This window comes from Leucoraja erinacea, chromosome 4, assembly GCF_028641065.1.
Source record: "Leucoraja erinacea ecotype New England chromosome 4, Leri_hhj_1, whole genome shotgun sequence".
Classification (NCBI taxonomy): Eukaryota; Metazoa; Chordata; class Chondrichthyes; order Rajiformes; family Rajidae; genus Leucoraja; species Leucoraja erinaceus.
The window spans coordinates 1378356-1396520 of record NC_073380.1 but is presented as its reverse complement, the minus strand read 5'-3'; the positions used below and the strand labels follow the sequence as shown (position 1 = coordinate 1396520).

General features: G+C 40.8%; 1 protein-coding gene across 1 annotated transcript in view; it reads left to right on the top strand.

Annotated features, from left to right (window-relative positions):
• Positions 1-2701: 2701 nt before the first annotated feature.
• itprid1 (ITPR interacting domain containing 1) overlaps positions 2702-18165 on the top strand; it is a 107882-nt gene continuing 92418 nt past the window's right edge. Inside the window, exon 1 of the mRNA XM_055633499.1 lies at positions 2702-4444. Within this exon, the coding sequence (XP_055489474.1) occupies positions 4390-4444 (55 nt within the window). The 5' untranslated portion in view covers positions 2702-4389. The remainder of the gene's footprint in view (positions 4445-18165) is intronic.

Below are 18165 nucleotides of genomic sequence, written 5' to 3'. Positions count from 1 at the left end.
CTCTGTAACTTAGTTGCTGAAACCCAGGCAACATTCTAGTAAATCTCCTCTGTACTCTCTCTATTTTGTTGACATCCTTCCTATAATTAGGTGACCAAAATCATACACCATACTCCAGAATTGGCCTCACTAATGCCTTGTACAATTTTAACATTACGTCCCAACTTCTATACTCAATGCTCTGACTTATAAAGGCCAGCACACCAAAAGCTTTCTTTACCACCCTATCTACATGAGATTCCACCTTCAGGGAACTGTGCACAGTTATTCCTAGATCCCCCTGTTCAACTGCATTCTTCAATTCACTACCATTTACCATGTATTATTTTGATTTGTCCTGCCAAGATGTAGCACCTCACACCTATCAGCATTAAACTCCATCTGCCATCTTTCAGCCCACTCTTCCAACTGGCATAAATCTCTCTCTAGACTTTGAAAATCTACTTAATTATCCACAACACCACCTATCTTTGTATCACCTGCATACTTACCAATCAAATTTACCACACCATCATCCAGATCATTGATGTACATGACAAACAACAGTGAACCCAACACAGATCCCTGTGGCACCCCACTAGTCACTGGCCTCCAACCTGGCAAACAGCCATCCACCATTACTCTCTGGCATCTCCCATTCACCCACTATTGAATCCATATTGCTACTCCACCATTAATACCCAACAATTGAACCTTCCTAACCAACCTTCCATGAAGAACCTTGTCAAAGGCCTTACTGAAGTCCATATATATACAACATCCACTGCTTTACCCTCATCAAAACATGACCTTCCAGGCACAAATCCATGTTGACTGTTCCTAATCAGACCCTGTTTATCCAGATGCTTATATATATTATCTCTAAGTATCCTTTCCATTAATTTTCCCACCACTGACGTCAAACTAACAGGTCTATAATTGCTAGGTTTACTCTTAGAACCCTTTCTAAACAATGGAACAACATGCGCAGTACGCCAATCCTCCGGCACTATTCCCGTTTCTAATGACATTTGAAATATTTCTGTCATAGCCCCTGCTATTTCTACACTATCTTCCCTCAATGTCCTAGGGAATATCCTGTCCGGACCTGGAGACTTATCCGCTTTTATATTTTTCAAAAGTGTCAGTACTTCCTCTTCTTTGAATCTCATAGTTTCCATAGCTACTCTACTTGGGATAAGGGAAAAGGGAAAGGGATGTACAGGGATAAGGCAATCAACATAACAGTTATACAATTATTGTACAGCTTCATTTTAAAATAAAAACCTAAATCTAAAAAAAATAAGAAAAGAGAAGATGGAGTTGGACCTCTACCCCCCCCCTTCACCTGGCATCGGGTTTAAATTTGTGTTTAACCATTCTGTTATTGCAGAAATTCAGTGAAAGGTAACCATGTCTTGCGAAATTGATCTGCTTTTTCCGCCAAGACAAGCCTAATGTTTTCTAAATGTAGTGTCTCGGGCAAATCAGTAATCCACCTCTTCACTGTGACGACTATTGTCTGTTTTCAAAATTTGAGTATTAGTTTTATCGCCGTAATTAAGGAAACGTCTTTGAAATATCGTTAGCTTAGAATAGGCCTCTGACATATCTAATGCGATCATTTATATCTGGTTCCAATTTAATTTTAAGTATTTTGGAGAAGATATCAAATATTCCCCTCCAGACATTTTGTAACTTTATACAGGAAGCGAAGGAGTGGGTTATAGTCGCTTCTTGGAAGTGACATTTATCACAAATGGGAGATACATTTGGGAAGATCTTGTTCAATTTGGTCTTTGAATAAGAGACTCTATACAGCATTAAAATTGTATCAGGGATTGCTTGACATTGAGACAGTAGTTTATGTATAGAAGGCTTTCCTCCCAGCTATCTATTGAAATTAATAAACCTAATTTGTCTTCCCATGCTCGCCTATGCATCTCAGAAGATGGGATGTGTGCAATTAAAAGAGTGTTGTAAATGTAGGATATTGACTTGCTTGTATCATTCTGCCTATTCATACATTCATCTAGTATATCGGAACCCATAAAATGACAGTCTTGTGTATATGTTTTCACATAGTCTCGGATTTGAAGATATCTAAAGAAATTGCTTGCTTTCAAATGATATCTCTCCTGTAGTTCTTGAAACGAGAGGAAAATCCCTTTCTCGTGAAGATTTCCCACCGTTTTAATTCCTGAGTTATTCCATTGTGCAAACACCTTGTCTAAAGTAGACGGTTTAAACGAGGGATTGTTAGCGATTGGTAAAAGGAGATAGAAATTCCTCAGTTTGAGGCTTGATTTCAACTGTTTCCAAATGCGTAGGGTACTGTGTATTATCGGGTCTTGCTCATATGTTGATTTATTCTGATGTGTTGGAGAAAGAAGAATCGCACCTTTATTAAAAGGCAAACAATCTTCCCTCTCCATTTTTTACCAGTTTACCTGTTGACATGTATCATCCATCCAGTAGATTAAGTTTTTAATATTAATCGCCCAGTAGTAGAAAAGGAAATTAGGGAGTGCTAATCCTCCATTTTCTTTAGATTTACATAAATGCTTTTTATGTATTCTATGGGTTTTATAGTCCCAAATGAAATTTATAATAACAGAGTCAAGTTTTTTTTTTAACTTTTGGGGAGATATATCGGTATTGATTGAAATAGGAGTTGTGGAAGGAAAATCATCTTTATGGCATTTACTCTACCTACGAAAATAGGGAGTGTTTTCCAAAATTGAATGAGGGCATTTAATTTAGTAATTAATGGTGGGAAATTTGTTTGAAATAGAGAGGTGTATGTTCTAGTCACATAGACTCCAAGGTATCTACATTTTTCAGTAACAATTCTGAAAGGGATTTTTTGGAGTTGTGAAGGGTCTTGAGCTTTTATTGGCATAATTTCGCTTTTATTCCAGTTTATTCTATACCCTGAAAAGGAACCAAATTGTTCTATAAGGTTTAATATATTTGGGATACTGACTTGAGAATTGGTGATGTATAAGAGTACATCGTCTGCATATAACAAAATCTTGTTATTGGTATGTTTAGTATTGAATGCCCGAATGTACTCGTATGCTTTCTGCTAAGGGTTCTATGACATTGGTGAAAGGGTACATCCTTGTCTATTACCCCTGGATAATTGAAATTTAGATGACAGAATTTGATTAGTCAATATTCTGGCAGTCGGATTGTTATATAACAGCTTTACCAATGAAATAAAATGTTCTCCTAGTTGGAATTTTTCCAACACTGTAAAGAGATAGGCCCATTCTACTTGGTCAAATGCTTTTTCTGCCTCTAAAGAAATAATTGTTAAATCTTCATTTATCGTTCTGTGTGAATGCATTATATTAAACAGGCGTCTCAAATTATGAAACAAATGTCGCTTAGGTATAAACCCAGTTTGGTCTGGATGTATTAATCTACTAATGTACAAACTTAGTCGTCTTGCCAAAGTCTTGGCTAATATTTTCTGATCTGTATTTAGAAGAGCTATTGTTCTATATGATTCAGGCTCTTCAAGATTTTTGTCTTTGTTAGGTATCAATGTAAGTGTTTGTGGTAAGGTCTGTTCTTTAAAAGCATGTATATAAAGGGCTCGTAGGCATGGAGAAATTAAATCATTGAATTTTTTATAGAATTCATTACTGAACCAATCTGGACCTGATGTTTCCCCACTATTCAGTGATTTGATAGTCTCTTCAATATATTTTATTATAATCTCACCATCTAATTGTTATCGTTCCTCCTCATTAAGTGATGGGAGGTTGTAATTGTCAAGAAAGTTTTTGATCTTTGCAGAGTCGGCTGATGTTTTTGATGCATATAGATTTTGATGGAATTTTAGGAATCTTTCATTAATATCTTTGGGAAGTGTGAGCAGCTCACCTTTTTCTGATTCATTTAAATTATAATGTGTTATTTTTGTATTTTTCTACTCATATCGTGTTGTTATTTGCGAGCAAAGCAGCAAGGCAAATTCCTTGTATGTATACATACTTGGCTAATATAAAAAAATATTCAAAATGTATTCAATTTTGCAGAGCAAGTAATGCAACAATTGGCTGTGGGCAATTGTGTACTGTGGACTTTCCATGTTCCACATTGCCCTCAAGCCTCTGGATTGCTTAAATCTCTATATAGGTACTGATTCTATAAAGATACTACTTCTTCCATAAAATACAAAAGCTGGTAAATATCAAGGTATCATTCATTGGCATAGTTGAAGTGATCAGAAAGTTGCCTTGAAAGTAGATTTGGTTCATTTTTGCTACAACTGGCTTAAGAGAAAATAAACCATTTATATAATGCTTTTCAGCTGGTGGAATCCAAGATTCACATATTGCTGGAAGATTGCTGAGTCGACCCGAAAGGATTGAATGAAAATCACTGAGAAAGGCAAGGATGGCAATGGATAGAAATGCATCAAGAGAAGAAGAGGAACATAGTGCAAAAAATGGTAAGAGTTCTAGTGTTACGGCTTAACAATGAAGGCAAATAATGAAGTGAATAGGTATTGTTAATAAGCCATAAATTGTATTGTATTGTATTCAAATTTATTGTCATTGTCTCAATTTGAGACAACAAAATGAATTTCCCTTACAGGCAGTATCATAAAAAAAAATCACAAAAAAATAAATAAATAATAAATAAATAATAAAACATATTAAAAATAAAATTGAAATTGAATTAAAAAAAAAGCACAAACACAGATAAGGGCATAGTATGACCTACACCACAAATGATGTAGAAAACAGCCGGGCTACAGCTATTAGGGGGTATCATTACAGCAAGACTTGGTGTAATGTTCCTGGAATTAACATAGAAATTATTTCTTAGCGATATAAATGAATTATTAAATGACAGTGATATTTAGATAAGTAGTTGTGTATCTGCAGAAAATAATTGACATTTCACCAACTTATCAAAAGAAGGATCTCGACCCGAAACATCGCCCATTCCTTCTCACCAGAGATGCTGCCTGTTCTGTTTAGTTACTCCAGCTTTTTGTGTGTATCAAATCATTTGTTCAGTTTGTAAAGTGTGCAGGGTATCAAGTTAAAGATCTTTCATGGTTGCTTTTCCATCCACCTAACTTCTGAAAGCTAGTTTGAAAGCTATGTTATAGGAATGGTCACAATTTTGAGATTTTAAAAATCAAGCCTGTAATTTATCCCATCAGATAAAGCATAACAAGAACTTTAATTTGATACTGAATTCTCTTTCATATCTTCAGTATTAAAAACGTTATGGTCATTTTCATACTCGGAAATGAGCATCTTGTTCCGTATTGCTTTTCCACAAAAGCTGTGATCGAGGACAGTCAAATGCTCATTACTTTCTTAAAAATTAAGAGAACTGAATGGAAATTTCAGTTATTATAGATTGAAGCATTCTGAAACAAATATGAAACATTTTACTTGGATGACCTGAAATTAAAGCATATAATCAGTTAACCTAATTGTAGCTAATTACAAAATTGACCATTGTGAAGGCAATAGTAATAAACCATATAACCATATAACCATATAACAATATAACAATTACAGCACGGAAACAGGCCATCTCAACCCTTCTAGTCAGTGCTGAACACGTATTCTCCCCTAGTCCCATATACCTGCGCTCAGACCATAACCCTCCATTCCTTTCCCGTCAATATAATTATCCAATTTATTTTTAAATGATAAAAACGAACCTGCCTCCACCACCTTCACTGGAAGCTCATTCCACACAGCCATCACTCTCTGAGTAAAGAAGTTCCCCCTCATGTTACCCCTAAACTTCTGTCCCTTAATTTTCAAGTCATGTCCCCTTGTTTGAATCTTCCCTACTCTCAGTGGGAAAAGCATATCCACATCAACTCTGTCTATCCCTCTCATAATTTTAAAGACCTCTATCAAGTCTCCCCTTAACCTTCTGCGCTCCAAAGAATAAAGCCCTAACTTGTTCAACCTTTCACTGTAACTTAGTTGCTGAAACCCAGGCAACATTCTAGTAAATCTCCTCTGTACTCTCTCTATTTTGTTGACATCCTTCCTATAATTAGGCGACCAAAATTGTACACCATACTCCAGAATTGGCCTCACCAATGCCTTGTACAATTTTAACATTACATCCCAAACACCCAGACTGCCTTGAAAATTCAAAAAGGTGATATTCTCAAAATCAGAACTTCAATATTATTGTATTATATGCTGTGTCCTTAACAGATCAGTAAAAAAATTACAATTTCTAGCAAAAGACCAAGTCCTTATGGAGAAGATCAGTTGCTAGCTGGTACATTGGCATATTGTAATCAGTAGCATCATCATACTCCTCAGATTGTAATCAATAATCAACTCTGTACACCTTGTTTTTCTCAACTTTTCAATTTTGGCATTGTAAACTACAAGTTTTTGCTCTTCAAACCATGCATGACATGCCTTTCTGCCCACTACTTACCCATTAACAATGTCCTGTAGATCATCACATTTGGAGTAGTCCAAATTTGGATAATCTCTGCGAATGCTGTCTAAATCAATCTCTTTTGCTGGGCATTTGGATTGACAATTTTGCATTTATTCTTTGGAGACATCTGTTTAAAACATGAAGAAAAAGAAACACTGAACAACATTAACAGAAACAAATTATTATTTGCAGTTTTAGTAAAAAAAGGTAGAGATGATTAAGTTAAACGCTAAAACAAATAGTAAATAACCAATAAAAAAATCATATTCATCAGTTTCATCAAATCAATCAAAATCAATCTAATCAATTAAAATCATCTAAATTCAAACACTAGATCTAAACATCTATCCATTTCTTAAGAAACGGCTAAATATTTTAAATAGCCTAAGTATCCAAATAACAAATAACAAACTGATCCCATTCACACAAGAATTCACAATATAACATGATTTTTAAATCTCACTTTGTCATGAATTTATATATCAAACCGAAGGAATTTAATGTTTAATTCCCATAAATTAATCCAGAAACATCCAATCAAGATAATCAAAATCATTATTTCTTGCACATCTGACTAAAACTGTACTTTGGATATTTAGTATGAAAATATTGCTCACAGATGGACAATATCAAAAAATATAGATGATTTAGATGTTCTTATGACATGATTTTGCAAAAAAATAATGAATTTAATTATCTTGAGAGTGGATGTTTCTGGAATGTGATCGATTAGAATGTTGCCGTTGCCATAAACTTAAGCCCATATCGGAAGGCAAGACACAGCCGATTCATAAAATGTCTAAATAATTTTTTTTGCATTATAAGATTTATTGCATCATAAGATTAAGATGAAGCAAAACTAAAAACCAGAATAATATGTTAAATAAGCGACATACCTTTTGTTTAGTCCTGATATTGTGGTCCGTGATGTTGAAGGCGTTTTTAGTCATGTTTAAGTTCAATCCAGCGATGCAATGGTCCAGCAAATTTTTTTTTTTAACCGGGAAGGGAAGCCCAAACGATTTTTCTTCATCAGCTAGCAGCCCAAGGAAATCCCTCTCTGACAACCAATACAAACCTGCATTTTAATCCCTCCCCCCCCCCCCCCCCATCCCAAATCGCATGCACCGGCAGTGGCTGGAGCGCCGTTGATGGTAACACTATATGTTATAGGCCTCGCAATTGTCAGTGGGAATTAGAGCAGCAGATGCATATGGAGATTGCTTATAGAAATAATAGGGCAGTGTTTGCAGGAGATTTCAACTTCCCCAATAGTGACTGGGTCCTCTATAATGTAAAGGGCTTGGACGGGATGGAATTTGTTAAAGGTGTCCAAGAAATCTTCCTTAATCAGTATGTCGAGGGCCCTACCAAAAAATATGTAGCACTGGACCTCCTCTTTGGGAACAAGTTAAGGCAAATGATTCAAAAGGTCAATGGGGGAGGAGCTTGGGACCAGTGACCATAATTCTATTAGTTTTAAAGTAGATATGGAGTATGATAGGACTGGCCTACAAGTGATGGTCCTAGTTTGTGGTAAGGGCAATTTTGGAGGCACGAGGTGAGACTTGCAAAGGATGATTGGGTGAGTCTATTTACAGTTAAGTGGACGACTGGCGTGTGGAAGGCTTTCAAAAGTTCCTGTGAGGGCGAAGGACAAGGCTGGCAGTTTTAGGGAACATTGGTTGATGAAAGATATTGAGGCTCTGGTCAGTAAAAGAGGGATACATACATTAGATTTAGGCTGCCAGGCTCTTTATGTATAATAAGGCTTTCAAGATGGCAAAAAGAGGGCATTAAACCGATCTGACAGGTTAGGTGAAATTCCTGAGAGATTTTATGGGTAACCATATAACCATATAACCATATAACAATTACAGCACGGAAACAGGCCATCTCGGCCCTACAAGTCCATGCCGAACAAATTTTTTTCCCCTTAGTCCCACCTGCCTGCACTCGTACCATAACCCTCCATTCCCTTCTCATCCATATGCCTATCCAATTTATTTTTAAATGATACCAATGAACCTGCCTCCACCACTTCCACTGGGAGCTCATTCCACACCGCCACCACTCTCTGCGTAAAGAAGTTCCCCCTCATATTACCCCTAAACTTCTGTCCCTTAATTCTGAAGTCATGTCCTCTTGTTTGAATCTTCCCTATTCTCAAAGGGAAAAGCTTGTCCACATCAACTCTGTCTATCCCTCTCATCATTTTAAAGACCTCTATCAGGTCCCCCCTTAACCTTCTGCGCTCCAGAGAATAAAGACCTAACTTATTCAACCTATCTCTGTAACTTAGTTGCTGAAACCCAGGCAACATTCTAGTAAATCTCCGCTGTACTCTCTCTATTTTGTTGACATCCTTCCTATAATTTGGCGACCAAAATTGTACACCATACTCCAGATTTGGCCTCACCAATGCCTTGTACAATTTTAACATTACATCCCAGCTTCTATACTCAATGCTCTGATTTATAAAGGCTAGCATACCAAAAGCTTTCTTTACCACCCTATCTATATGAGATTCCACCTTCAAGGAACTATGCACGGTTATACCCAGATCCCTCTGTTCAACTGTATTCTTCAATTCCCTACCATTTACCATGTACGTCCTATTTTGATTTGTCCTGCCAAGGTGTAGCACCTCACATTTATCAGCAATAAACTCCATCTGCCATCTTTCAGCCCATTTTTCCAAATGGCCTAAATCACTCTGTAGACTTTGGAAATCCTCTTCATTATCCACAACACCCCCTATCTTGGTATCATCTGCATACTTACTAATCCAATTTACCACACCTTCATCCAGATCATTGATGTACATGACAAACAACAAAGGACCCAACACAGATCCCTGAGGCACCCCACTAGTCACCTGCCTCCAACCCGATAAACAGCCATCCACCATTACCCTCTGGCTTCTCCCATTCAGCCACTGTTGAATCCATCTTGCTATTCCTGCATTTATACCCAACAGTTGAACCTTCTTAACCAACCTTCCATGAGGAACCTTGTCAAAGGCCTTACTAAAGTCCATATACACAACATCCACTGCTTTACCCTCGTCAATTTCCCTAGTAACCTCTTCAAAAAATTCAAGAAGATTAGTCAAACATGACCTTCCAGGCACAAATCCATGTTGACTGTTCCTAATCAGACCCTGTTTATCTAGATGCTTATATATATTGTCTCTAAGTATCTTTTCCATTAATTTGCCCACCACTGAAGTCAAACTAACAGGTCTATAATTGCTAGGTTTACTCTTAGAACCCTTTTTAAACAATGGAACAACATGCGCAGTACGCCAATCCTCGGGGACTATTCCCGTTTCTAATGACATTTGAAATATTTTTATATTTTTCAAAAGTGTCAGTACTTCTTTTACTTTGAACCTCATAGTATCCATAGCTACTCTACTAGTTTCCCTTACCTCACATAATTCAATATCCTTCTCCTTGGTGAATACCGAAGAAAAAAAATTGTTCAATATCTCCCCCATCTCTTTTGGCTCTGCAGATAGCTGTCCACTCTGTCTCTCCAATGGACCAATTTTATCCCTCCTTATCCTTTTGCTATTAATATAGCTGTAGAAACCCTTTGGATTGACTTTCACCTTACTTGCCAAAGCAACCTCATATCTTCTTTTAGCTTTTCTAATTTCTTTCTTAAGATTCTTTTTACATTCCTTATACTCCTCAAGCACCTCATTTACTTCATGCTGCCTATAATTATTGTAGATATCCCTCTTTTTCCGAACAAGATGTCCAATTTCCCTTGAAAACCAGGGCTCTTTCCAATTTTTACTGTTTCCTTTCAACCGAACAGGAACATAAAGATTCTGTACTCTTAAAATTTCCCCTTTAAATGTCCTCCATTTCTCTTCTACATCTTTCCCATAAAACAAAATGTCCCAGTTCACTCCTTTTAAATCATCTCGCATCGCATCAAAGTTAGCCTTTCTCCAATCAAAAATCTCAACCCTAGGTCCAGTTCTGACCCTCTCCATAGTTATATTGAAACTAATGGTATTGTGATCACTGGACCCGAAGTGCTCCCCAACGCATACCTCCGCCACCTGTCCAGTCTCATTTCCTAACAGGAGGTCCAGCACTGCCCCTCCTCTAGTAGGTACCTCTATGTATTGCTGCAAAAAACTATCCTGCACACATTTTACAAACTCCAACCCATCCAGCCCATTTACAGAATGTGTTTTCCAGTCTATGTGTGGAAAGTTGAAATCTCCCACAATCACTACCTTGTGCTTACTACTAATCTCTGCTATCTCCTTACATATTTGCTCTTCCAGTTCTCGTTCCCCGTTTGGCGGTCTATAATACACCCCTATAAGTGTTGCTACACCTTTCCCACTTCTCAATTCCACCCAAATAGCCTCCCTAGATGAGCCCTCCAATCTATCCTGCCAAAGCACTGCTGTAATATCTTCCCTGACTAGCAATGCAACACCTCCACCTCTTGCCCCTCCAATTCTATCACACCTGAAGCAACGAAATCCTGGAATATTTAGTTTCCAATCACAGCCCTCCTGCAACCACGTTTCACTGATCGCCACAACATCATACTTCCAGGTGTCTATCCAGACTCTAAGCTCATCCACCTTTCTTACAATGCTCCTAGCATTAAAATATGCACATTTAAGAAAACCCCCGTCCCTTATTCTCTGTTTATTTCCTTTTTTTTCCTTTCTCCTCTTGCGTCCGAGTGCTTCCCATTTCTGCTTCCTGCCTCCCATTCTGTCTACTACCTTTCGCTATTTGAGTCCCTCGCCCCAACCATTCTAGTTTAAAGTCTCCCCAGCTGCCTTTGCAAATTTCCCCGCTAGGATATTGGTCCCCCTCGGGTTCAAGTGCAACCCATCCTTTCTGTACAGGTCCCACCTTCCCCAAAAGAAGTCCCAATGATCCAGGAACTTGAATCCCTGCCCTCTGCACCAGTCTTTCAGCCACGCATTTATCCTCCACCTCGCTCCATTCCTACTCTCACTGTCGCGTGGCACAGGCAGTAATCCTGAGATTGTTACCTTTTTGGTCCTTTTTCTTAACTCTCCTCCCAACTCCCTAAATCCTCCCTTCAGGACCTCTTCCCTTTTTTTTCCTATGTCATTGGTACCTATATGTACCACGACCTCAGGCTACTCTCCCTCTGATTTAAGGGTATCTTGGATGCGTTCAGACGCGTCCGAGACCTTGGCACCAGGGAGGCAGACCACCATCCTGGTTTCCCGACTGCGTCCACAGAATCGCCTATCCGACCCCCTAACAATAGAGTCCCCAATTACTATTGCCCTCTTTTTTTACCTAGCTTTTGGAGCAACAGGGCCGGTCTCTGTGCTGGAGGCCCGTCCGCTGTCACTACCCCCGGGTAGGCTGTCACCCCCATCCATACTCAAACAGGAGTACTTATTTGCGAGGTGTACCGACATTGGAGTACTCACTCGTTCCTGCCTCTGCCCCTTGCCTTTCCTTAACGCGACCCACATGTCTCTCTTGACCCACATGTCTCTCTATATTATGTATATATTATGGGTATATTAGGAGTCAAAAAGTTACTTGGGAAAGAACACGTCCCTTTAAGGATCAGGATAGGGGACATATTAAATTCATATTTCTCATCTGTTTTTACTGAGAAAATCATGGAAGTTAAGGAATTAAGGCATTGGAGTTGTGATATCTTAGATCATATTCAAATTACCAAAGAGCAGGTACTGGCAGGTTTAAACCTAATTAATGTGAATAAATCCCTGAGGCCTGACCAAGTGCATTCTCCGACATTTGGGATGCTAGGGAGAAAGTTGCAGAGGCCCTTGCAGACATATTTACATAATCTTTAGCCATGGGTAAAGTACTGGAAGACTGGATGGTGACTGTGTGGAAGTTAATAATGATTTAAACTCACAAAATGAAACTAAGACAGGCTTTCACCTTCTTCTATTAAATTGCAAAGCTAGCAAAAAAAGTACTAACCCTTGCTTTCAGTACATTATCAAGGTCATAGAAACATAGAAAATAGGTGCAGGAGGAGGCCATTCAGCCCTTCGAACCAGCACCGCCATTCATTGTGATCATAGCTGATCGTCCCCCATCAATAACCTGTGCCTGCCTTCTCCCCATATCCCTTGACTCCACTAGCTCCTAGAGCTCTATCTAACTCTAAGGTCAGCATACTGTTGATGTTCCCCTTTCCAATAACATAAGCGAGATAACAAGCACAGCTTCATGAATGTCTCCTCTATAATATAAACATAGGAGAGAATTCAGACTAACCCTTGTTCTATAAGATTATGATGTGCATCATAAGTAGAAAAAAAACAAAATGCTTGTTCTGCAGAAATATAACCTTCTCATATAACCATATATGGCTAACCCTTCCTCTGTCAGAAGAAGGTGTCAATCTTAAGAAGCTGTCAATCTTAAGGATCTGTCAATCTTAAGAAACAAGAGGCTGTACTATGCTTTGTAGATAACATATTGCTGAACCGTTGATTAGTGGTGTATATATAAATGCACTGAGATCATTGACCCTTTGTGTGGGAATTCTCTGTATAGTCTGTCATCAGCATACGGTAAAGAGCTTTTACCACACCTGCCTGGCGAAATAAAGGTTTTACTGCTTCTACTGACTGTATTTGCGTTTCTGAATGTTTAAGAGTATTTGGACCACGACAACTGATATTGTTACTTAAGAGAGACAGCAAGGACAAGCTAGGGAACTTTCGGGAAGTGAACCTTATTCAGGGTTGAAAGGTTTAGTTTAGTTCAGAGATACATCACAAAACAGGCTCTTCAGCTCACTGAGTCCATGTCAACCATCGATCACCAGTCTAGTTCTATGACATTTTGACGATCGCAAGAACGACAACTAAGTTTTATTTTATTCCGAAAATAACTTCTTAGCTCACAGGTTCTTACAACACGTCTGGCCACAATGGTGGTCAGCACTCAACTGCCGCGCAAAAGCGAAACCGCGTGAAAAACAGCAGCCCCTTCCGAGTCACGTGACCGTGGCTTCCGAACGCCGGGTTCGATATTTGCGTGCGCCAGCAGGCGCCTCTACATGCCCCCCCTCAGAATCCGCGGTACGGAAACGCACGGGAAACCGGACGGTTCGAACGGAACGTGCAGTCCGAGGTTGCGGGGCGAGCGTAACAGTAGGGGCCGGCAAAACATAACTGGAGGGACGCGATAAACGTGAACGAGGGACGGGCACAACAGAGGGGGCCGGTGAAACATAACCGGGGGTAACAGGTGCAGAGGGCGGCAAAACGGCCAGTGGACACCCTCTATGCCGCGGAGTGGCCACAGCCACCGGGCAATCCTCGTCAACGTAGGCTGGCTTAAGGCGGCTGATGTAGACGAACTCCTCCTTGCCACCCATGTCCAATGTGAACGTCGAGGTACCAGTCCTCGGCACACTGTATGGACCTTCGTACACCCGCTGTAATGGCGAGTGGTGAGCATCCCTACGAAGGACAATAAGCACAATCCCTGTAACACAGTAGGCACATGCACCGTGGACGACCCGTGTCGGTAAGTGGGAACCGGGACCAAAGCGCGCACCTGCTCGCAAGGGTCAGCTAGCACCGCCGAAGCCGGAACCTCCTGATCTCAGGTGACGGGCAGAAAATCCCCAGGTACCCGCAAAACTCTGAAGTCTGACAGGGGATACAAGTGCGGGCCCACGCTGCGACCTGCTTTCGCAACCCATGCCAGACGAACTTGGCTGCGACCAGGGCAGAGGTGGCGCAAATGGACGGGTGAGCTAGGCTGTGGATGGTGTCGAAAGTCCAACGCCTCCAGGCAATCTGGACAATGGGGTGGGCTTGGCCCGTGGAGACATCGCAAAGAACCCGCACGCCAGCAGCGCCGCAGGGCACCTCAGCCAATTTACGGCCCGATTCAGCATTGCGGTAATCCCCCATGCCGGCATCAGCCTCCTGGGCAGCGGCCAGCTCTGCGTAATCCACACCTAGGCTTAAAGCGGAAACCTCGGGGGCTGCCGGACGGGACAGCGCATCAGCCACAGCGTTCAGCTTCCCGCCACATGCCGAATGTTAGATGTGAATTTGGATATGTAGGCGAGGTGTCTCTGTTGCCTGGCGGACCAGGGATCGGACACCTTAGTCAAAGCGAACGTGAGTGGCTTGTGGTCCATGAATGCGGTGAACCCGTGCCCCTCCAGGAAATAACGGAAATGGCGGATCGCTATTGGGAGAGGTTGAGTAGGTTGGATCTCTATTCCTTGGAGCACAGGAGGATGAGGGGTGATCTTATAGAGGTGTATAAAATCATGAGAGGAATAGATCGGGTAGATGCACAGAGTCTCTTGCCCAAAGTTGGGGAATCGAGGACCAGAGGACAAGGGGAAGGGGAAAAGATTTAATAGTAATCTGGGGAACTTTTTCACACAAAGGGTGGTGGGTGTATGGAACAAGCTGCCAGAGGAGGTTGTTGAGGCTGGGACTATCCGAACATTTAAGAAACAGTTAGACAGGTACATGGATTGGACAGGTTTGGCGGGACTAGTGTAGCTGGGACATGTTGGCTGGTGTGGACAAATAGGGCCGAAGGACCTGTTTCCACACTGTATGACTCTAAGATACCTCCTACTTAGTGTCATCTGCAAAGTTACTATACCCAGCACGCCATATCCCAGAACAGCTCATTCTTTTTTCCTAAGAGGAAGCCACAGGTAACGTATTGGATGACTGGAGGGTGGCTGATATTATTCTGTTATTTAAGAAGGGCAGCAAGAACAAGCTAGGGAACAATAATAATAATAATAATAATAATAATTTTATTTATAGAGCACTTTAAAAACAAACATAGCTGCAACAAAGTGCTGTACATCACTAATCATTGACAAAAAAGTTAATACACACCAAAAATAACAATCAAAAGAAATAGTAGGAAAAGACATGTAAAATAAAGAAACATCAAAAACACCACAAACAGAAGCAAAGCCTCAGGCATGGTCAAAAGCCAGGGAGTACAAATGCGTTTTAACACTGGATTTGAAGATGGACAGTGAGGGGGCCTGTCTGATGTGCAGCGGCAGGGTGTTCCAGAGTGCCGGAGCAGCAACAGAGAAGGCTCTATCCCCTCTGAGCCTCCGACTAGACCTCGGTACCTCCAGGAGCAGCTGACCAGCTGACCTGAGGGACCGGGCAGGAGTGTATGGGTGGAGCAGCTCAGAGAGGTAAGGCGGGGCGAGCCCATTCAGAGATTTAAAAACAAATAACAGTAACTTAAAATGAACCCGAAAGTGCACCGGGAGCCAGTGTAGGGAGGCCAGAATTGGCGATATGTGCTCCCTCTTTCGAGTCCCTGTTAAAAGGCGAGCAGCAGCATTCTGAACCAACTGGAGACGAGCCAGTGAAGAACGAGCAACACCAAAATAGAGCGCGTTACAGTAATCCAGCCTAGATGTAATAAAGGCATGGATTACTGTCTCAAAATGCTGCCGCTCGAGAATGGGCTTCACCTTCGCCAGCTTCCTTAGGTGAAAGAAGCTGGACTTAACCACCGCGCATATTTGGCGATCTAATTTAAAGTCACTGTCCATCCTAAAACCCAGGTTCACAACTGTTGGCTTCACGTACCTTGACAATGGACCTAAATCAACAAATGGAGGTTCACGGCAGCCATTGGGATCAAATAAAATCACCTCTGTCTTCTTTTCATTAAATCCAAGAAAGTTTAGGGCCAACCAGGACTTAATGTCATCAAAACAAGACAGAAGCGACAAATGAGCCTCTTTAGCCACAGGTCAAACCATGATCTTCCTGTTTAACTATTCTAGCAGGAAAACACAGGTCATGAGCTATTCTTATCTCACATTTAAAAGCTTTCACTTGTTGTGTGTCTCCTTACCGCAGACAGCCTCTTCCAATCATCTTTTGGCTGATGCCATCAAAATTAACCCTTCCCATTTCATGTCAATGTCATTTTTTCCACGCCTTTATTGAAATGTAAAGAATTATGGTAATTGGTCCCAAAGTACTTCCCCACTGATACATAGTCAATTGCCCGACCTCCTTTCTTAAGAGGAGGGCGAGTGCAGCTATTTCTTTAGTCCAATTGTTACAGTTTACGCATGCTTGATCCTGGATTTCTGGAATAAAAACAAGGTGCAGGAGGAGGCCATTCGGCCCTTCGAGCCAGCACCACCATTCATTGTGATCATGGCTGATCGTCCCCTATCAATAACCCGTACCTACTTTCTCCCCATTTCCCTTGACTCCACTAGCCCCTAGAGCTCTATCTAACTCTCTTAAATCCATCCAATATTTCTGGAAGTTACTTTGTATTTAAAATAGATATTACAAATCAATAAGACAAGTATGAGCTACCATAAATCCCTCCACAGTAGTTCTGAATACTGAGTTAGAGGGGGTGAAAGAAAACTTTGAGTGGGAAAGAAGAAGATGGGATGTCAGAGGTTAGGGTCCTGAATTTGAGGAATGGGGATATCATGGATGAGATGAATAACTGAGTGAATGGGAATAGCAGCAAACAGCTTAGTGTTTTCAGGAGATAAACTTGCTTTGTTTTTATGAGCTATATTTACTGTTTTCATAATTGATTCTAGCCCAGGCTTCCTTGGAGTCAAAGTGAGATTCAGAAACTGTAGTTAGGCCTCATTTCCATATGGAAATAGTCTATGTCTATTTCAAACCTTTGGAAAGGACTTTACTTGTTTTTCTCTTCTCACTATAGTGGATGGAAAATTCAAATTAGTTTAGTTTAGAGATATAGCTCGGAAACAGGCCCATCAGCCCACCGAGTATGCTCTAACCAGCGATTCCCGTATGCTAACACTATCCTACACACAATGTACAATCCCAGGGACAATTTACAATCTTTACCAAACCCTATTAACGTACAAAACCTGTATGTCTTTGGATTGCGGGAGGAAACTGGAGCACCTAGAGAAAATCCATGCAGTAATGGGGAGAATGTACAAGCAACACCGGTAGTTAGGATCAAACCTGGTCTCTGGCGCTGTAAGGCAGCAACTCTACCGCTATGCCACCGTGCTGTCCCCTAGTTCATTATCCCCCACCTTACTTGGTTCAACCAATTATCTACCTGCCCTGTCTCACCACCTCTTTATACTGGCTATGTGCCAATAGCTTTTTCTGTCCTGAAAATAATGCCCATTTCCATGTTTCCGCAAGCCTACTTTACCCACTGTTCAATCAGCTGTTATTTTTTTTTGCACCAATGCAGATTTAGAACATAGAGCACAGAGAATAGGTGCAGGAGTAGGCCATTTGGCCCTTTAAGCCAGCACCGCCATCCAATATGATCATGGCTGATCACCCAAAATCAGTACCCTGTTCCTGCTTTCTCTCCATATCCCTTGATCCCTTCGTTAGCCCTATGAGCTATATCTAACTCTCTCTTGAAAACATCCATTGAATTGGCCTCTACTGCCTTCTGTGGCAGAGATTTCCACAGATTCACTACTCTGGGTGAAGAAGATGTTTCTCAGCTCAGTATTGAATTGCCTATGCCTTATTCTTAAAGGCCATTCCCATGGTTCTGGACTCCCCCAGCATCGGGAATTTTTTTCCTGCATCTAGCCTGTCCAATCCCTGAAGAATTTTATATGTTTCTATAAGATTCCCTCTCATCCTTCTAAATTCCAGTGAATATAAGCCCAATCGATCCATTCTTTCATCATATGTCAGTCCTGCCATCCCAGGAATTA